This window comes from Babylonia areolata, unplaced genomic scaffold, assembly GCF_041734735.1.
Source record: "Babylonia areolata isolate BAREFJ2019XMU unplaced genomic scaffold, ASM4173473v1 superscaf4, whole genome shotgun sequence".
Lineage (NCBI taxonomy): Eukaryota > Metazoa > Mollusca > Gastropoda > Neogastropoda > Buccinidae > Babylonia > Babylonia areolata.
Window position 1 is genome coordinate 100,400 of NW_027468369.1, and position 22,500 is coordinate 122,899.

At 38.9% G+C, this 22,500-nt stretch overlaps 2 protein-coding genes and 1 long non-coding RNA gene across 6 annotated transcripts in view; 1 reads left to right on the forward strand and 2 right to left on the reverse strand.

Moving 5' to 3' along the window:
• Positions 1 to 6,727, forward strand: part of LOC143278196 (uncharacterized) — a 14,596-nt gene extending 7,869 nt beyond the window's left edge. The window contains exons 3-4 of the mRNA XM_076583238.1: positions 1,699 to 1,888; positions 3,279 to 6,727. Of these exons, the coding sequence (XP_076439353.1) occupies positions 1,699 to 1,888; positions 3,279 to 3,389 (301 nt within the window). The 3' untranslated portion in view covers positions 3,390 to 6,727. The remainder of the gene's footprint in view (positions 1 to 1,698; positions 1,889 to 3,278) is intronic.
• Positions 6,728 to 7,188: 461 nt separating this feature from the next.
• Positions 7,189 to 22,500, reverse strand: part of LOC143278194 (transmembrane protein 43-like) — a 35,988-nt gene continuing 20,676 nt past the window's right edge. For both annotated transcript variants that reach the window (XM_076583237.1, XM_076583236.1), the window contains exons 10-12: positions 17,621 to 17,722; positions 15,306 to 15,423; positions 7,189 to 13,025 (exon numbers count right to left, since the gene is read on the reverse strand). In XM_076583237.1, the coding sequence (XP_076439352.1) occupies positions 12,805 to 13,025; positions 15,306 to 15,423; positions 17,621 to 17,722 (441 nt within the window). In that variant the 3' untranslated portion in view covers positions 7,189 to 12,804. The remainder of the gene's footprint in view (positions 13,026 to 15,305; positions 15,424 to 17,620; positions 17,723 to 22,500) is intronic.
• LOC143278195 (uncharacterized) overlaps positions 19,699 to 22,500 on the reverse strand; it is a 6,635-nt gene continuing 3,833 nt past the window's right edge. For 2 of the 3 annotated variants that reach the window (XR_013053864.1, XR_013053863.1), the window contains 3 exons: positions 22,282 to 22,322; positions 21,358 to 21,411; positions 19,699 to 20,087 (listed from right to left, as the gene is read on the reverse strand). This is a non-coding gene — a long non-coding RNA (uncharacterized LOC143278195). Of the gene's footprint in view, positions 20,088 to 21,357; positions 21,412 to 22,281 lie in introns of all 3 variants that reach the window. The other variant, XR_013053862.1, reaches the window with a different exon arrangement.

The window sequence follows — 22,500 nt, forward strand, 5'->3', positions numbered from 1 at the left end:
CAAATATCATAAGTCTTGCATTTACACTTCTGTTAAATTTTCTCTGTTATGCAAAACATTCTGAAGACACCAGATGCATTTGTGCTGAACATTATTTTGTTAACTGAGCTTTGTTTCACTTGATTGTGTACAGATTTGTCCCAGTTTATCTGGTTAGTGTTTCCAATTGATGGTGTGGATATATTGTGGAAATTTTCTTGTTCAAAACTTTCTCTTTTGGAACTGACCAGCTATTTACCACACAGTCCAACAGACTGTTTAACAGTATGAGTATGTCTTTCTCTTTCCCCCTGTCCCAGCCTGCTCCTTACATCCATCAGCCTTCAACCCCCTCTCCTTTTTTATCAACCCCCTCTCCTTTTTTATTAAAAAAAAAAAAAAAGAATACAGAAACAAATGCGGAGTGTAGCAGTCTTCTTCTTCTTCTTCTGCGTTCACTCGTATGCACACGAGTGGGCTTTTACGTGCATGACCGTTTTTACCCCGCCATGTAGGCAGCCATACTCCGTTTTCGGGGGTGTGCATGCTGGGTATGTTCTTGTTTCCATAACCCACTGAACGCTGACATGGATTACAGGATCTATTGCGCCTGTCGGAGTGTAGCAATAAATCTATTCAAAGTCTGAAGTCACCAGCCTGTGTGAACTATAACTCTATTAACAATGACAACATCAAAGGGTGCTAGTCTTCCTCTCAAGGTCTTGTGGAGTGATAAGAAAAAAACACACTCTTGAACGGTGGTGTGAGAGGATCCTAGCTACCTTGTCAGTCACTTTATCTACTGGGCTGCCTTGCCACTCTGTCTGTTTGTAGATGTATGTCTTTTCAGGGAAGTTTCATAGCAACAGATGTATTTAAAGGTGTCCCAGCAACAGACGTATTTAAAGATGTCCCCAGCAACAGATGTATTTAAAGATGTCCCAGCAACAGATGTATCTAAAGATGTCCCAGCAACAGATGTATTTAAAGATGTCCCAGCAACAGATGTATTTAAAGATGTCCCCAGCAACAGATGTATTTAAAGATGTCCCCAGCAACAGATGTATTTAAAGATGTCCCAGCAACAGATGTATTTAAAGATGTCCCCAGCAACAGATGTATTTAAAGATGTCCCAGCAACAGATGTATTTAAAGATGTCCCCAGCAACAGATGTATTTAAAGATGTCCCCAGCAACAGATGTATTTAAAGGTGTCCCAGCAACAGATGTATTTAAAGGTGTCCCAGCAACAGATGTATCTAAAGATGTCCCCAGCAACAGATGTATTTAAAGATGTCCCCAGCAACAGATGTATTTAAAGATGTCCCAGCAACAGATGTATTTAAAGGTGTCCCCAGCAACAGATGTATTTAAAGATGTCCTCAGCAACAGATGTATTTAAAGGTGTCCCCAGCAACAGATGTATTTAAAGATGTCCCCAGCAACAGATGTATTTAAAGGTGTCCTCAGCAACAGATGTATTTAAAGATGTCCCCAGCAACAGATGTATTTAAAGGTGTCCCCAGCAACAGATGTATTTAAAGGTGTCCCCAGCAACAGATGTATTTAAAGATGTCCCCAGCAACAGATGTATTTAAAGATGTCCCAGCAACAGATGTATTTAAAGGTGTCCCCAGCAACAGATGTATTTAAAGGTGTCCCCAGCAACAGATGTATTTAAAGATGTCCCCTCACATAATGCAGTGCCTCTGTGTGCAGACGTCACTTCAGAGACGTGTTAAAACAACAGATGGCTGACCAGGACGCCCAGAAGAAGCAAACACTGAAGGACAAAGTGAAGGAGAGTGAGGCAGCAGTGCAGTACGACAATCAGTGCAGGTCCCAGGATCTCAACAACTTCGTCTCAAAGTTCAACTACCTGAAGCAGTTCCGCGACGACAACAAAAATGTAAGTTGTTCGCTTTTGTTTTTGCTGTTTAAGTGGCTGTCACATAATGCTCAAGTTATTTGCAGTGTGTGTGTGTGTGTGTGTGTGTGTGTGTGTGTGTGTGTGTGTGTCCATTCCATGCATATAACTGTGAACATATGTACGTGTGTGCATATGGCTGTGTGGGTATGTATATATTAAAATTTTGTGCATGTGTTTGAGTCAGTTCAGCCCATTGTGCATGCACTTTGGAGCGTAAAATGTAATGTGCAGTGTAAGTGCATACGACACATGGAACCTTGGTTTTTCATCTCATCCGAAAGACAAGCACCCGGACCACCACTCAGTGTCTACAGAACGGGTAGAAAATACTGGTGAGCGTGGGATTCGATCCTGTGCGATCAGATTCTCTCACTTCATAGGTGGACATATTACCACTAGGCCACCATGCCACAGTATGCATTAAAGTCTCCCCCCCCCCCCCCCCCATACCCCCCAGACTGGGAGAGACCTAGCGGTAATGCTGAATGATGTCAGAGTTCAGTATAGCACCTGTTTCGACCAACCTTAGCAGGATACTACCCACTGAAAGCCTGTGATGACTGCACTTGTTGAGTCCAGACTGAGTTGGCATAATGTCCATGGTGGAGACCATCACTAGGCCCTCAAACAGCAGCACACATAAATCTCCCAAAGCCTGATAGTTTTGACACAAGCTGACTGCAAGCACGGACATGAAAGGTAAACCAAGCAGGGACATGAAAGGTAAACCAAGCAGGGACATGAAAGGTAAACCAAGCACGGACATGAAAGGTAAACCAAGCACGGACATGAAAGGTAAACCAAGCAGGGACATGAAAGGTAAACCAAGCAGGGACATGAAAGGTAAACCAAGCACGGACATGAAAGGTAAACCAAAACGAAGCCTGCCAACAGATCAGCCACGTGAAATTGTACAGTTTACGTTTCATGATGACCGATGGTATATGGTGATGGTGACAAACTGTGTTGGTGCCATCCCTGGCTGCCTTCCAGACCAGGATGGCATGCCTCCACTAACCCCCTCCCTCCCCCTCCCCCCTCCCCCCCTTCTACCCTCCCCCCCTCTCCCCTCCCCTCCCCCACCAAATCGGAAACAGACCTGGCAACACCCCTGTGGACCATGAAAACTATGACATGCATTCATCCGACCGGAGCGGGAAGCTTTTTCCTAAGTGATAAGTGCGGCTGATTCGTCTTAATGTAGATGTTGGCTGCCTACACCCAAGAAGAAGAAGAAGAAGAAGAATATGATGATGCTGACTCAAATCCATGTTAATGCTATATACAGAACCCCTAATGTCTCCAGATTTCATGAGGCTCTACTCACCTCACCCGTTGTGAAGGAAAGCACTGTGTGTTGTGTGTGCAGTTCATGGAGAACCAGTGGCAACAGAGGCGACAGGATCGGCAGCTGGAGAACAGGTACGACAGAGAGGTACTGCGCTACAACCCCATCAACTGGAGCGGAACGCTGAAGTAAACATCTACCTCCTTCCTCCTCACCACACTCCTTCCCCTTCTCTGCCACAACTGGAAGAACTGTCACATTTGTCTGTCTCTGGGTTCAGTGTTGAGAAACCGTCCATTTAGCCCATGTTTTGGGTTGTTGGGGTTTTTTTTTTGGCTTTTTCATCAGTAATTAATGTTTATGAAGTTGACTCTGTTCCTTTTTTTTTCTGCTTATTTATGATGTTGGGGCATTTTCATTTTCATTTCATGTTATTTATCATTCTGCTTTTGGCATATGGTCGTTGAAAAAAAAAAAAAAAAAAAAAAAAAAGGACAAAAAAAAAGGGGAGGAGGAGGGAGGTGGGGGTGGGGTGGGGGTGGGGGCATTTTTTGATAGTTTTTCAGTTTCAGACAAAAGCAGTGCTTGTCATAATGTTCTTCCTCCACACCAAACTTACCATAATGCCTGCCCATGGTGGTCAGAGATAATTGCAAGATAGAATTGGTTTGTTTTCCTGTTTCATGAGCACTTGTGAAACGGAAGTGGGAAATAGAAAGCATGAAAATTAGAAAAAGAGTTAAAAAAAAAAAAAAAAAAAAGAAAGAAAGAAGAAACAGCCTGTGTGGAAAGACAAACACATCTGTTTGAAACTGTCCTATAACACTGTTTTTCCAACAAGACAGTGTTGTGTAAAGTAGGTCAGCTGGTAAACATGTCGAGCACAATGGGACGTGGTCTGTGACTGACACGGTGTAGAAATACAAGTCTTTATGGGGGTGGAGTCAGTCTGCAGGTGAGGGACAGTACAACAATGCATTTTTCTGTCTTATTATGCCACATGTTCTGTGTTTCTGTGTGTCCAGTGACTGCCAAACCCCTCTCCCAACAATACAGCATTAAAAAAAATGAAAAAGAGAAAAATTCAACACATTTGTTGTAGCATGCTGCTGTGGACTCCATACCAGTTCTTTCATGAGCCATATCAAGAAAATGAATTTGCTGAGAGAAAGAATAATCTTATCTATTGTGGTATACTGCTGTGGAGTCACGTTTTTGTTGTGACATGCTGCTGTGGACTCAATACTAGTTCGTTCGTGATCCATATCAAGAAAGTAGATTTGCTGGGAGAAAGAATAATATTATCTTATTTAATGTGGTATACTGCTGTAGATTCAATGTAACTCCTTCATTTGCAAAATCAAAAGGAACATTTACTGTGATATATATATATATATATATATATATATATATATATATATATATAATGTACTTAAGCCAACCGTTTGCTTCTGCAGTCCTTTCAAAATGCATTTAAGCTTTGCAATGTGCTGCTGAGGTATGTTTGCGTTCATGTAGAAATAGGAAAAGTCACGCCAGATTTTGCAGGTGTTTGTTTTTATGTCTGTGAATATAAATAAACCACTACTTAAAAAAACCCTTCTAGTTGTCACATCAGCATGAATTGGCATCATATGTAAACTATTTGAATAAAAAAAAAAAAGAAGAAAAAAAGAATCCTGACACAATGTTTAATTCAAGGAATAGGTTTGATTTAGCAAACATTTTTCCTTCTAAAAGCCAGCATATGGTTTCAAATAATTTTTGTTGTGTTTTAATGAGGTGCAGAGTGAAGCCCTTCAAATAATGTTATCTGCTCAGATCACACAAAAGCGCAGCCTGTGTATAAAAAGGGGATTAAAAAAAAAAAAAAAAGTAGCGTAGTTGATATTTGTTTTTTTGTTTATTTTTTGTACTTTTTCTATTTGGGCTGGTTTTCCTATATGCCATGTTTCTTAGCTGCACTACTATTCTAGACATATACACTATTAATCAGGTTTGCAGACCATTTAGAGTTGTGGAACCTATTTAGTAGTGGTACTAAATGTTCAAATACTCCTTTTGCATGGTATAGTAAATTTTGATATCCACGTACACACACTACATGGTGTAGTTATGATTTATATTCATTCAAACACAACTGCACAATATAGTTTCTGTTTATATACATACTCACACACAACTACATAGTGTAGTTACAGTTTATACACCCTCAACCACAGTTGCCATGCCATATTTTTCACTAAAGCTTTTTCAACCACAAGTGCCCTCTGTCAATGATAGTTGCTGTAAAATGCCCACAGTATAGATGCGCCAGCACAGTATTTTCTGCAAAGTAGTTCACGTGAGCGGTCTGTGTGTATTATGACAACTGAAATGTGATGAATATTTTTGCTGTGTTAAGCTATGTTCTGTTTACTTTGGTTTCGTCGGGTTAAAAAATGTTCATTTTAAAAACCATCCCCTGTGTGCAAGTCCAATGAGAATTGTCTACAACATTGTTGCTTAACAAAGCTGTTACACTGTGATTTAAACTGGAATGCTTGTGGTTGTTGTGTTGGTCTACATTTTGTTGTTGATCTGATTTTTAAGAAAAACCCAAACTAATATTGATTGAAATATGTACATGTGCTGTGTTCTTGTGAGGAAACCTGAACAGCGCATGATGCCACATTTGTGATATTCTGAATCCCACATACGCACAGAGAGTTTGCACGGAGGACTTCTGCTGAAGCCAACTCATCATGAGGAATGATAAGTATGGTGTCCAGGGTAAAGGATGCATGGTACTGCAAGAGAAAGCCAAGTTGAAAGCGAAAACACTTAGTTTCCAAAGGTCACACATGGTAATTATTTATGCTATCACTCTGAGTAGCTTAAGTTGAATTTTCGAGACAGGAAGGAAAATTATCTCTTGTCCAGTCTGTAACTGAATTTTCTGATCGGTACTGATCACATTTCGAAGTCTTTTCAGCCAGACCAAGGAGAAATCATGTAATATACTTTAGAAGAACTTTTTTGCTCTCTTGTGAAATTTGCAGCTTCAAAATATTTTCCGGTCTTGAGTTTGTTTCTGCTGTTCAGAGGCATTCTTTTATTTTTATCATTTTACTTTTTTTTGGAAGAGGGTGGTGGGTGGGGGTTGGCTTCAGTTGGATGTTCTCTTGCTGTACTATGAATTACTTGACAGTATTTACATCTGTCCAGTGGATTGCAGTATTAACATTAAATGTGTATGTGATGTTGACTGTCTCAAGTAGTTAGACTGTACATGGAACTTTGTGCTTACAGAAATCTGCTGTGTAGCACATAACAGTATTAAAGCACCATGTTGGCTTTTATTTTATGTAGACCAGAAATAAATATTCTAAACTTGCTTTCAATTACCTTTAATATAAATTATATGTAATATACCACACATTTTTTGCTTCATTGTTGCCATTTGTTGAAGTTCAGAGTACACCATAAAGGCATTTTAGTTGTAGTCAGTTGCTCAATTTGTCATGTGAATAAAAAAAAAAAGCTGACCATTTCATGTTGTGGTTGATGACTGTTATATGAGTGGGTGTTTAAACGAGTGTCATATTATTTTTTTTTAGCGACAATAAACTATAACACACTATTCATTATAATGGAAATAAGAAGTAGAGTAAAGAATAAAAGAAAATACAAGAAGAAGAAATAAAATAAATAATATCATAACTGTGGAGAAGATGATGAAATTTCCATATTGTTATTGGAAGGTAATGAGACTCGTGAAAAAAATCACACACCTGGATTCTGGAAGATGATTTTTTTTTTTAGTGAAGTCATTGTACTGATGGCATTGTGCTCCTCCTGTCACACAGCACAGCAACATTCAGAAACAAAAGCTGAAAGCCTTTCTAGAAAATAAAAATTTGTGTTATTCTATTTATCACACTAGTTTCTTGGAAACTAAAATGCACGCTGAACACACACACACACACAAATAAGTGCCACACATTTCAGGGATAATTATTAACTTTATTACCAAGCACACAGCACAGGATGATTCAATATCAATTTCACACATACATACACACAAAATTAAAGACTGAAGAAAACCATTTAAGAGGGATGCACCAAAATTAAAGACTGAAGAAAATCATTAAAAGAGGACAGATGACAACCAACCAAACAAACAAAAAACCAACCCCAAACATTTACGTATGGTTAATGACATATGCAAAATAATATAGCATTAACAACACCCACACCCACGAGGACTGCTATGGGTAATAAATGTTTAACTTGAAAACTGAATTGTTTTAAAACACTTTTAGAAATGTATCCAGCAATGTATTAAAACATTGTCAGACCATAACAATGTAAAAGTAATAGAGAACAAAGTTAAACAAACATACATATGCACCAGTACATTAAAAAAACCCACACACACACAAAAAAACCACCACCAGCATACATCTTTGATGGCTTCATTCACAGAACAAAGGTGTGATGACAAATTTTCAATATGCTACTATCCCCTAGAAACAGGAAACACTTCAATTTTGCCACCACATATCAAGAAGTGAAAGAAAGCACATGAATTATACAACAGGAGTGTGCAACGGAAATGCTTTATTATTATTATTTTTACTATTATCAAAAAACACACAACAAAAAAACATTCTTCCCCCAGCTGTATCTCACAAACAGCCAGCTCTCTACCTTTTAAAAGCCTGCCTGCATGCCTGCTACCCTGGTGTTTGCTCTGTTTCAAACAGTATATGCTGAACAGGAGCCGTGAATTTTCCTTTATTAAGATGTAATTTATCTGCTTATCATTCATTTCCATATTTTATCCGGTCTATCTGTATCATTTGTAATTGTTCATGCTTCAACCAGGTTGTCTCCCCTCCTTTTTTCTTTCATTCAACCTTTTTCTTTTAATTCCAAAAAAACTAATGCACTGACTTCACAGGAAACAAAACAAGAAGAATAAAGCGATTCTCACACACACGCACGCACACACACATAACAGTCAGTGCTGATGCAAGAAATATTTCAAGTATTTTGACATGATTGCTATTGTAGGAAAAAACAAAACAACAACAATAAAAACCCAACAAAACATCAGTCAAGTGGTAAATGATGTAATATGTCAATGCCAGTTTTGATTGATAATAATCTAAAAACAAAATTCAATTATTCTAATACTTGAATGGAAAATCAACACTATAATTTTTCAGAAACTGTCCAAAAACATCAAAAAGGGATAAAAAAAAAAAAGAAAAAAAAAAAGAGTCAAACTCCTTTAATCGCTTCAATAATTATTTTCTTGACATAATTAAACTTTGATTTATTTTCTTCTGCGTTTGTGGGATTTTGTGTATAATGCTGCATCTTACCCCACTGGTCCGACTGTCAGAAGACTTATTCGGGTGCAGTCCAGCCAGTCATGGTTTGTTTGTGTTATCGTAACCCATCACAGGCAGAAGTAACAGTAAAAGTTTTCATGTGGGTGTTCTGATCTTCACCGTGCCTCACAGGACACGGCCGTGTCATGTGTATGACTGTTGTTGTGGGAAATAGAAAAGCTTTCCATTCCTATTCAATGCCAGGATCTGAACGACGTTGAAAAATGCAGTGCACAAATCATCCACTGATCATGCCTGTCATCAATCATTTTCCTTCTCCTTCTGTGGTAAAGGCTGCTGCCCTCACAGTCGTTTGTTTCAATGAAAGGTTTGTTAGGTTTTGTGCACAGGACAGTTTTTACCCTGTCACTAATACGCCATATTACAATTTCAGACGTGGGGAATACTGGGCATGTAAATGTTTCTTCTGAACACCAATACAGATTATGGCAACTCTGAAACTGGGATTTGACTATATACACACAAATTATAGGCAATGAAGGCACATTCAGAGTGCAGTGATGGCCTAGAGGTAACGCGTCCGCCTAGGAAGCGAAAGAATCTGAGTGCGCTGGTTTGAATCACGGCTCAGCCTCCAATATTTTCTCCCCCTCCACTAGACCTTGAGTGGTGGTCTGGACGCTAGTCATTCGGATCAGATGATAAAGTGTGGTCCAGTGTGCAGCATGCACTTAGCGCACGTAAAAGAACCCACGGCAACAGAAGGGTTGTTCCTGGCAAAATTCTGAAGAAAAATCCACTTCAATAGGAAAAACAAAACTGCACGCAGGAAAAATTCTTTTAAAAATAGGTGGTGCTCTCAGTGTAGCGACACACTCTCCCTGGGGAGAGCAGCCCGAATTTCACAGAGAAATCTGTTGTGACAAAAAAAAAAAAAAGAGAAATACAAATACAATACAAATACACATTATGATATGTTGACCCGGACCCAGGAAAATCTCCATCCTTGACCCACCTGTCAACTGACTTGAGAGACAGGTATCTCACAGTGCCAGAAGCTCACCCACTTCCTTTCCATGCACATCATAAAACAAATTCTAAAAAAAGGTTACTAAGTCACACAACAAAATTAGTTCATGTCCTCCATATTTTTTATTTTTACCACAAATGAATCAGTGGGCTAGGTAAGCAAAAAAAAAAAGATGCACAAAAACACAGCAAAACAGTTACTAGTCATTAACAGTTTGGATTTTGTTTCTAAAGAAAGAAAACAAGAAAAATACTTTCAGTTTCTCCTTCATATGTTCAAAATATCTGCAGCAGAAATGTACAAATAATGAGTAACAGAATCAGGACATTTGGCACACTGACATTAATTAAAAGCTGATTAATATCTGTAAAAAATTGTCATGTTTACATTTTAACACTCCATAATGCAACATAGTTGCTTGTAATGAAAGAACAACGAAAGAATTATATTTCAAAAATCAAAAACAAACATTCACATGCACACACACTTACACACACACAATTTAGAGATCCAGGAATTTATTGCATGTCTTAGACAGGGGACATAACTGGAATCACCTCTGCAATGGCCATCACAAAGATTGCCAGGGGGAATAAATTTCTTGGCTGCAGCTAAATGGAACAGAGTTAACTTACATTCAATTGCACATGAGTGAGCAGCTCAGTTATTCCCAACAAATGCAAAATTATTGGCACTGTTCCCTTACAAGAGCAGAATTACCTGTATAATTCAGACATATCAAAGTAACATGGACAGACTTCAGACAGATGTAAAGACACTGCCCTGCACTACCATGGAACTATAATTACTTGAGATCTGTCCTGAACAGAACACAACATGAAGTGGGTTGTTCTCTTTAAAAAATTACACCAATTTTGCTTATGTGTCCAACAACACTCCTTTATTAACAACTGTCAACGTGGTAAAGACTTGAAGATGTCTCCCACGTCAAACAGTTTGTCTGAAGTTAATGACCATCTTAGTTGTGTCACATTTTCATGTTCTGAATCAACAGTTGCACACCCTCTTGTCACCTTCAAACACTGTTTGATTTGCTGAAGATTGCATGTACTTAACTTGGTGTCAACAACACTGAACAAACATGATCATGAACTCAAAAACAAAAGAAGAAAAAAAATAGGAGGCAGGAATATTCCCTCAACTTTATGCACTTTCAACAAGTAAAATATGTTTCATTATCATCATTATTGATACTTATATTGTGCCTACCTTCAGTCTGAGACCAAGCTCTAAGCACATCACAAAAACAGAGTCATTTATACAACAGGCTGCCTACCTGGGTAGAGCTGACTGACAACTGCCTTTAGGTGCTTATCGGTCATTTTCTGTGTCATTCTGCCAGGCTTTATTATAAGTGGTTTAGAAATATGGTCTGTCAGTAAACTCACTGAACGAAGTTTTCAAAGAACATAATGATAAGTGTAAGAATGAACAGCAAAATAATGCTTAAAAATGGACATACTGGTTTCTCTTTCCTTTTTTATCCATTATTGAACAGATGTTTGAAAATCACTGTCATGTAGAAAGAACAGGATAAACACTACGCAGCATGTATAATCTAAAATGGTACAGACACACCTGGAGCACTGAGCAAACCCGTTATCTTGCTGATCATTATTTCATGTATGAGGTCCACGTTTAGGACCAGATAAACGAAGAAGTTTTTATTTTCTTATTTAAATGAGCAGAGGATTGCTTACTTCACGAAGATGAAATGCAACAATAAAAACAGATAGAAAAATATGTGAGCAAACAGCGTACATGTACACACACACAGATACACAAAATGTCGTAAGAAAATACTGAGACAAGGGAGGAAATCTATCCATTATAAAAGGAGTTGAAGCTCTGCCAGTTGCATGAACAAAAAAAAAAAAAAAAAAAAAAAAAAAAAAAAAAAAAAAAAAAGAAGAAGAAAAAAAAAGGAGAGAAAAACAAACAAACAAACAAGCACAGGCCCTTTCCATTGTTCACACATACACACACACACACACACGCACACACACATTCCTGGGATAAAGAATAAACTGGTGTAGTTTTGGGACTGTAACTATTTCAATTATCACAGACAATGAAGGCTTTGAAATAAATAAACACAACAATACCATCTTTTTCTCAACATGGACACACATCCATAGACAATATTCAGATGAAGGCAGCTGTACAATGCAAAGCAGTTCAGCACAGTATGGAAATATCACCTTCATTTCCCTTGATGTGCGCACACACATACAAGGCATGAAAAAGAAAATGATGTAAATGAAAGTGTTACTTGCAGAACAATCATGATTCATTCAACTGTTATAAATCACTGAAATACAGAAAAGGAAAAACATCTAATATTGAGTCTGTTGAGTCAAGGCTATGAAAGAAGAAACTGGATTCAACTTGGTGGCAAAATGGTGAATTCACACAATTACAGTAACTCTCAGAGTCAGCCAAACATCACATAGGAACAAACTGACATGCGTAGCAGATGCAAGCAGAAACAGAAAAGACGTGTGTTACAGGAGACAGCAGACGTACCTTAATATGGCAGAGACCAATCGCTAGCAGACTGAAGTCACTTCCAACAGAATGCTCTCGGAAAAAAAAAAGAAAAAAAGTAAAAAGCCTGAATTCTCTCTTAAAGGATCTGACATTCCACACCAGAGCACAGTGATCACCCTGGGATAAAGAATAAAGTAAGACCTATGGACACAGATCGTTTTCTTTTCAATCGCCAAAGACGTGGAACAAGCTCCCAGATAACCTCCCGTCATTCTGATTCCCTCGTATCTTTTAAATCTCGTCTCAAAACTCACCTTTTCCCTCAGCAATAAGTTCAATCGTGGCAGGTCCACTTCCTTTGCGTTGGCTGTGCTTGACTATGTGTGTATACATATGTATGTGTCCATAACTACATGCATGTATATGAATGTGTATTGTGTGTGCGTGTGCGTGTGTTTATGTAAGTTTGTGCCTGCCTATGTTTGCGTATGTGTTAGGGTAGCTGTTAGATACACATGTATGTTAAAATGTATGTATGCAGCGCGCGCGCGTGTGTGTGTGTGGTCACATTTTGGTGTGTGTATGTAACATAGATATGATGTTTTATGTTAACAAAAGCGTTTTTGTAAAGCACCTAGAGCAGATTTCTGGATAGTGTGCTATATAAGTATCCATTATTATTATCACCCACAGGCAGCTCCCCACCCCCCAAAGGAAGGGCGACTCAGACGTGTCTGTGTCGTGAGGAGGAGGGGGAGAGGAGGGAGCGCAGTCTGGTGAAGAAGAAGGGGGTGACGGCCATCACCAGGATGGACAGGCCCAGCCAGGGGCGGTAGCGGATCCAGCCCAGGGCGATGACGGTCAGAGACAGGGAGATGGACAGGGCCGCGTTGAGCGTCCACACCCCCATGGCCACCAGCTCACGCACGATGGGGAGCCAGTCCACTGTCAACCCAACACACAACCAGAATCAATGTCTGCCACCATTATCCTTGTGTCCACTTTCCTGTCTTTCACACACTCAGTCAGTGATGGTAAAAGGAGGAGTTTGAATTATACTCCATGTTTGGTGTTACATATACTTACCATGTCAAACTGATGCAAACTAGGCCTATCGGTTTGCTCTGCTTGGCCAAATTTCGCGCGACTGACAGTGAAAAGATGAGTCGTCTTGCCCCGGTCCGCTCTCAGCCAAACGAACGTCACTAAAAGCTATAAGCGCTGAATCATTCCTTTGGCCAAGGCTCTCCACGCCATCTTGTCAGGTTTACGCTCTGTCTCATGTGTACTCACATTACTTAGTACTCGCTGAAAAAGATGTCAGTAAAATTGTTGGATAATGACCTCACCATGCCTTAGCTGCTAGATAACAATCACAGAGAGCATACAGGCATAGCTAACTGAGTGAAATGACCCACATCACAGAGAGCATACAGGCATAGCTAACTGAGTGAAATGATCCACATCACAGAGCATACAGGCATAGCTAACTGAGTGAAATGATCCACATCACAGAGCATACAGGCATAGCTAACTGAGAGAAATGATCCACATCACAGAGAGCATACAGGCATAGCTAACTGAGTGAAATGATCCACATCACAGAGTATACAGGCATAGCTAACTGAGTGAAATGATCCACATCACAGAGAGCATACAGGCATAGCTAACTGAGTGAAATGATCCACATCAATCCAAGATGGGTCAACTCTTGCAGCAAGTGAACATTTTCCATGTTTTCTCACAAAAACAAAACACCAAAAATGTTAATTCTATCTAATCTATGTGCTGTTCTCTTTATAATTTCAATTTATAAAGTAATCAAGGGCACAGTGTCATTCATATACTGGACTTCAACCCTAAAGGTTCCGGATTCGATTTTTTGCAACTCATCTTGCAAAAAGGATACTGATTTTTTTCCAGTCTTTCCAATCAAAATATTTGAAGACCTGCTGGTGCCTGAATCTCTTTTGCGAGTAATTCAAGAAAGACAAAACAGATAACAGGTAAGTTCAATAACACAATCCACACCAAGCTTTGATGGATTATGTAAACACAAGATATTCAGCAAGCATCCCCCCAAATCTGTGTGGCTGCCCAACTGGTGGGATAACAGATCAGCCATAAGCTACCACTCAGGGGAGGCAATCACTCAATAAGTCTCCTTGCCAAAGCAATAATTGTCAGCAGTAAGAGACACAGCGGTTTCCTGCACATCAGTAAGGGACAGCTGTTTCCTGCACATCAGTAAGGGACAGCGGTTTCCTGCACATCAGTAAGGGACAGGTGTTTCCTGCACAACAGTAAGGGACAGGTGTTTCCTGCACATCAGTAAGGGACAGCAGTTTCCTACACATCAGTAAGGGACAGCAGTTTCCTGCACATCAGTAAGCAGTTTTCTGCACATCAGTCAGGGACTTAGCGGTTTCCTGCACATGCTGATTCAAACAGGCACCACTGGACCTACCACCAGTCATCAGGTGAGTCAGTGCCAGTGCAGGATCTCCGTTAGTGACCTAACACTGACAGTCCTCCAGGGAGTTATTCATTTATCTTTACATTCATCAGTTTATTTATTCATTTATCTATTCATTTTTTCTGCTGCCCAATTATCAGTGCCAGTTTGGTGGCATTACTCTCAGACCCTACAGACTGCTGGCACTGGAATTGCAAGCACAGTCCATGACTCACAATATATATGCATGTTTTTTTTTTATGTCAATGCTCAACAAACCCCAAGTGCTTCCACACATGTGCATACACCCACACAAGCACGCACATCAGGAGTAAAACTGGAGAAATCGAGGCTCTGAACAGATGGGTCAAGCCATGCACACTACGCACTGTATCATCACCAGTGAGCTTGAAAAGGGAACTGCCTGTGAATTATTTCTCCCGGGTGGGTGGGGCATAGGCATGCTCGACATGGCCAGTTGTGGGTCCACTCTGCATGCAGCCTCAGTCAATGTGTTCCTTATTAACCACCTTTTTTCTTTTCTTTTTGAGAAAATTTCATAACCACCTTTTTCTTTTGTTCATGAGAAAAGTTCATGCACTTGCAGCTCTATGATAACGAATGAACAGATTTTTTTTTTCCCAGTGCAAACACATCCAAAATCAAACACAGAGAGACTGTCAGGTGAGAACCTTGAAACAAAAACTAAAAAACACACACACACACACGGTCAAAACACAAGTCAGTCATAAAATATACAACAAACGTACCGAGAGTGGTGACAATGCTGGTCAGACATCCGAACGCCACAAACATCAGGAGCCAGCCACCGAATCGTGCAGCCCAGGTCAGTAAGGTGTTCTGAGTATGTGCCTTTGCAAAAATGTCCTGCAAAAGAAAAAAGTCAACTCACTCACTCACTCACTCAGGCCCATAACTACAAAGTAGTCACTGGGGGAAACCTGAGGACCGCAGACGCAACCTTCCTTCTCCATCTGTCTCTGTCAGCAACCGCCGGCAGCAGCTCACGTGTACGGAGTCCAGTCAATTGTTTGATGTTCTCATGCCAGTTCTTCTGCTGTCTTCCTCGTCTTCTCCCGCCCTCGATGGTGCCTTGCATGACTGTTTTGGACAGACTGGTGTGTCGAGTGTTGTGCCAAAACCATATCAGCTTGCGTCTCTTCACAGTTGAAAGGAGAGGTTCCTGAGGTCCAGCAAGGTTCTCAGTTCTGCTCCGTACATGTTCATTGGTCCTGTGCTGGATCCAGGGAATTTGAAGGAGCTTCCTCAGGCATTTGTTCTCGAAGGCCTGGAATCTTCCTTTCAGTTTTGGCCGTCAGTGTCCATGCCTCGCAACCATACAGTACAATGGAGACCACCAGGGCTCTGTAGAGTTTGAATTTTGTGGAGAATCGGATGTTACTTTTGAACTGAAAAACTCAACATCCAAGATCAAACTAACTGAAAAGTATCTTTATTTGTATGGCATGATCAAAAAACATAATAATGACATATTACATTTCCTAATTTGGCACAACGACAAGAGTTTGATTCTATTACAATCATTCACCTATGTAATGTCACTGTAAGGAGAATAGAAAATCTGCAGATTTCATCATCTGAATTCATTCAATCAGTTTGGGTTGTCTCCCTTTGAGGATAACATAAAAATGTATACCAAGTGGCTGAATTGTACACTGTTGTACTGCTTTACATTAAAATTGTACACTGTTGTACTGCTTTACATTAAAATTGTACACTGTTGTACTGTTTTACATTAAAATTGTACACTGTTGTACTGCTTTACATTAAAATTGTACACTGTTGTACTGCTTTACATTAACCTGTGTAGCAATGAACTGCTCTGCATTGTATTCTATTTATCAAACTGTATTACATTTTGGCTACAAGAGATTTCACTGTATGAATTTTTTTTCTAGAACAGTTGTCTTGGGGTATTTTCTGTTCATGTGAGATGGTGTTCAATGCAACTGAGTGTGCTGTGATCAACTGTGTAGTCAAATATCAATATACTGTTTCGTGTCAAGCCTATGACAATCAGTGAAAGGGTGGTTCAAAGCTGATTCACCACATCACTTGAATCTGAATAAACAATGCTGTGTCCAATAAGTTTGGAATAACGGCATCAAATATTCCCACACAAACTCATGAAAAACAACAACAACAAAAGACATACTCCTAAACCCCCTTCCCAAACTGACAACAAATCTGTTCATTCTAACACTAAACATTCAGCATATACCGTAAAGTTCGGTCTATAAGCCACAACTTTTTACCCCAGCTTCAACATCTGCGGCTTATACAACGATGCGGCCTATTTGAGGATTTTAACGATCCCGGGAGTGTCACATTCTCGTCTATTCTTAGCTGCCCTTCAACTCACCAAAATCATGATTTCTGTCCATGAATTTTTGGACGAGCTTCAGGATAGTGTGCTAACTGTTCACGTTTTATAAATCAAATCCGCACACATTAAAGCCTTCAGATCAGCATTCAGTTCTACTCTGCTCAAGCGTACACCCTCATCATGCCGAAAACGCGACGTTATGCCTATGATACAGCCGTCAAATTGAAGGTGATCGACCTAGCATACGACAGTGCAAGCGACGAACCAGCAGCGACCTCCACCTTCATGTTCATGAAGTGAAAGCGAGGCTGAAGTCAGTGACAAGATGGCGGAGGAAGCTGTGCAGGTTCTCTTCAACTTGGACACTGAAGACGAAGATTTCAGTGGATTCAGTGAGCAGGATGATGTTGAATAAATGTGACTATCCCTAAATTATGGATCTTATTTTCGTTGTGTTTATTAATTATTTTTTGTGGCACTAGCAGTATTTTCGCTTGCTTTTCTTTGTGTTGTTCCCGCTTGTGTTTATTTCATAACCTAAAGTATTGACAGCTTTTCTGTAGTATCAGTATGTGTTCCGGTACCGGAAATAAGTGCGGCTTATAAGCCAGTGTGGCTTATGTATGTATAAAGTTCAATTTTTTCCAAAATTTAGTGGGTGCGGCTTATATACCAGTGCGCTCAATAGACCGAACTTTACGGTACTCAGTTTTCTACCTCTGCAGTGATAAGCCCCACATGAAGAATTTCTAGTTCATCTCCAGCTTCTGTCTGGTATTTCCCCAGGTGGTTTTCCTGCTGGTGAGCAACAATGCTGACCTGGAACAACAGCAGCTAACATCAGTTTCATTCTGTAAACTTGAACCAAGTGTGAACACATCCAGTCACATCTGAAATCACTTACCTCCATTGAAAATAAGCAAGGCAAGCTTTTATCTTTTTGCTCTGTTCAAACGTTTGCTATCTGTAACCGAATGCCACAAACAATTCAGCCCACATAAGTTGTTAGAGAAGATAGGAAAGATTTTCACATCACAGGTATAAACAGTCAATGTCCATTGGCTGATCAACTCAATCAGATTTTCACATCACAGGTATAAACAGTCAATGTCCATTGGCTGATCAACTCAATCAGATTTTCACATCACAGGTATAAACAGTCAATGTACATAGGCTGATCAACTCAATCAATTTTTCCTTTAAAAGTAAAAATTAAGAAAAATGGAAATAAGATAAAAAAAACATACATAAAAATAGTCAAAACAACTTTTACAGTTTTTTTTATAATCTAATTTCAAAATAAATAACAGTCATCATAAATTCACTTTATTACATGACTCTGGACTTACTCTGTGAATACAAATACAGAAAACAAGAGAGGCAAGGCCTTCAAGACTCACTTGTGATTCACTTGAACAAGAGGCAAAGCCTTCATGGCTCATGTGTGAATCCTGTCTAAATGACAACTTTTTGGTTCAATGCATAGAAAGGAAAATTGCAAGTATATTATATACCTGGTAATCACTCCATGTCCTTATGAAATATGTGTATGTTGGTGAAAGCCCGGTTCCCAATACTCTGATTGACAATGGAGAGAGAGAGAGAGAGAGAGAGAGAGAGAGAGAGACAGTGTGCGTTTACACTGTTAACCGTGACAGTCCGAGTTTGAAATCCATGTCTCATCCGTCTTCTCATACTTTATTTAAAATCATGCAACGATACACCAATCTAATGTGCAGGAAGCATACTGCACACAGAAAATGAACCCATGGCAACATAAGTGTTTGTCCTCTGGCAAAAGTTGTGCAGACGAAATCTACCCCGATGGGTACACAAACATATGCATGCACTCAAAGCCTGATGTATTGGGTTATGCTGCTGATCAGGCATCTGTGTGGTAGACGTGGTTTAGCACATATATGAGTTTGTTCTAATGCCACCATCTTGAGAAACTGACATTTTGAATGTACTGATGGAAATGGTTTCTGAAATGACTGACTGGTGGTGGAAGAAGATGAGCTCAGGTGGTTGGAGGGAGTGGTCATCAACCTGGAGGTTGCTTGTCGTTCAATGAAGGAAGCACTGGGCCAGCTTTTTAGCTGAAATGCTTTAACTGTAGTGATGTTCTTGTTTTCATTTATTTATCTTAATATCATTATCTTTTTTTTTGGTAGGTGTGACTTTGGTTAGATATTAAAATAAGATATCTTCATTTATCTTATTTTAATATCATTATTATTATTGATTTTTGTTGTTTATTTTTGGTAAGCATGACTTCGGTAAGATGTAAGTAATGGCTGCTTGTGTTGCAGCAAGTTGTGGACTTTATTCAGAGTGGTAAATGTGTTGGGACACTGAATATCAATCACCACAGTGATGGTTTTCATTTTGGCTACTTCTCATTCATAAAAATGCTGAATTAAATATGTAATATAGTTTCTGCCATGAACTTAGTTTTGGGATTTAAAATCTTGAACATGAGTTAGCCATTAAAAAAAAACAACAATTTGTGTGTGACTGTGTGTCATATAATATTGATCTTGATCTTGTATATAAAAAAAAAAAAGGGGGTGTGGGGGGAGGGATTTTGTGTGTGTGTGTGTGTGTGTGTGTGTGTGTGTGTGTGTGCATGAATAGTCGTATGCATGCACATATAACTACATGCATCAAATTGGCCTTTCCATTAATCTATCGATAGAGTAAACCAATCAAACCTGAACATTGACATAATTATACATAATACGCAAATTGTACATAACAGGCATAGAAAACAAAAAAAAAAGCCAGCAGGCAACTCGTATATCCTAGGTCCAAATTTGAATACAGCTTTGCAAGAATGCACAATTATGAAGTCCAGAAAAATAAATAATCATGGCTATCTTGAAAAAAATGGATGGGAATGAATAGCATGGCTGAAGTAATAAATGACAGAAAAGGAAAAGTGACATATAAAATGATAAATTTTCAGGAGAGGGTTTCCAGAGGGTGGGCATAGTATTTTAATGGAAAGAGTCCCTGACATCCCCACAGGAGCACACAAACAGCACCTTCAACAAACCAAACATCCACTGATCAAGCAACAGAGGCTTATGATGTTGTATTGTATTGTGTTTATTTAGATCAAAAGCATACAGGTTTTCTCACAGAAGATTCTGTTGTTCCTGTCCTAGCTGATGTCCATTTCCTGAAACAGAAGGACGACGAATTGTCAGTCATAAGAGATAAATATGCAAAGACATGTGTTTGCAACTGAATTTTGTCGGGCTTCTACTATACAACCTTTTCAGCAAGGGAAACCCAAAAATGCGTGCATCATGCCAGCTGGTATAGTTTGTGGAACAAATACCCACAACCTGTCCAGCATGGGAGGCCCTACCAGGCATGTGACACATCAAATGACATAGCTCGACAGGTCACTGAAGCACTCAAGCTACCCCACCATGACAAGGTATCAGTTCCATGGTGTAGTAACATATCAAGTTTATTCATGTATTCATTTGTCAGAATGTCATATACAAACCAATGTGAAGCTCACTTTGTAAAACACAATATATTAGCACTAATGTTTACTGAATAGTTTGCAATTTAAAGAAAAAAAGTAAAACAATGGATTATGTTTAAGCATTTAAATCTGGTCTTCTTCTTATGCTACAATTTTTATTGACATTTCACTGTCTGCTGTTTAACCATAATTCCATGCCTACAACACCAGTACAAGGCAGTATACCCTCCACACCAAAAACCCTCTTCAAATTAGAATGGACCATCTCACGAGAAAGAGCTATAGATCTACATCATATATGTGAAGCAAGTTTTTTCAACAATCCCAAATTTCCTGATCAAGGCATCTATTTCAGAAAAAGTGCATGCCAACACAGCAACGCACTGTTTTGTGCAAACAACATGCACAAGTGTCCAAAGCTTCTGCTGTGGCTGCATGTGATCAAATGTCAATTAATATGCGAGTGTAAACTTCTACTTGTTATGTATCTGATCTATCAACCCGTTTGATGGCAGATACTTGAAGCTGAACTGGACACTTAAACTTTGTAATGATAAAATTTTATGGTGCCAAGTGTATTTTACATGTATATGTGTATACATGCATGTGTATTTTATATGTATATCTATCAATCAATGTATCTATCTATCTATATATAAGTTCTACATACATGTTACAACTTGTATATTTAAATAAAGATATAGAATATACACAAAATGTATACATACATTTTAACATACATGTGCACCTACCCACAACACAGTTTTGTCAGCCAGTTTGGCAACCTTCTCTGATCTATAGCCGTAACAGTTAAGATTGGTGCTAAGTTAATATTAATGATGATAATGATCATACTATTCATAGCCATGTTTCAACTAAACACTAAATATAAGAAACCTTGGTCATTTGTTACGTACTGTGCTAGCCATCTAAAGAGAAAAGATGATCTTACCTTTCAGTGTTCACAGTGAAAGGGCAAGTCTGTCATGGATCCTGTCATATAATCCTGTCAATCACAAACACTTTTGTTTATATAACACATTAGATCAATGCTACATACACACAACAAAATGTGGCTAACACACATACCCACACACACAAAATGGATACATACATTTTAACATACATGTGCACCTAACACTAACAGCTACCCACAACACAGTTTTGTCAGCCAGTTTGGCAACCTTCTCTGATCTATAGCCATAACAGTTAATAATAATGTTAATGATGGTCACGTTCACTGATGATGCAGGTGAGGGGAACATACTGACACCTTTCCAGATGGAGATGACATAGGATTGGTGCCACACAGCAGTGTTCCACCTTTTGCTGCCCTGTGTCTACTCTGATGGCAAATGTTTTCTCTCTCATTCTTTTGAGATAATGAGACTGCTACATGAAATAATCTATAACTGACTTGAATTTGTACCCTAAAACTCACATATATCTTATTATCTATATCTGTATCTATCTATCTGTCAAATATGTGCAAGTTTATTTTACATCTATATGTGTATACAGGCATGTGTATTTTATATGTATATCTATCAATCAATGTATCTATCTATCTATATTTAAGTTCTACATACATGTTACAACTTGTATATTTAAATAAAGATATAGAATATACACAAAATGCATACATACATTTTAACATACATGTGCACCTAACACTAACAGCTACCCACAACACAGTTTTGTCAGCCAGTTTGGCAACCTTCTCTGATCTATAGCCGTAACAGTTAATATTAATAATATTAATGATGATAATGATCATACTATTCATAGCCATGTTTCAACTAAACACTAAATATAAGAAATTGAGGTCATTTGTTACATACTGTGCTAGCCATCTAAAGAGAAAAGATGATCTTACCTTTCAGTGTTCACAGTGAAAGGGCAAGTCTGTCATGGATCCTGTCAATCACAAACACTTTTGTTTATATAACACATTAGATCAATGCTACATACACACAACAAAATGTGACTAACACACATACCCACACACACAAAATGGATACATACATTTTAACATACATGTGCACCTAACACTAACAGCTACCCACAACACAGTTTTGTCAGCCTGTTTGGCAAC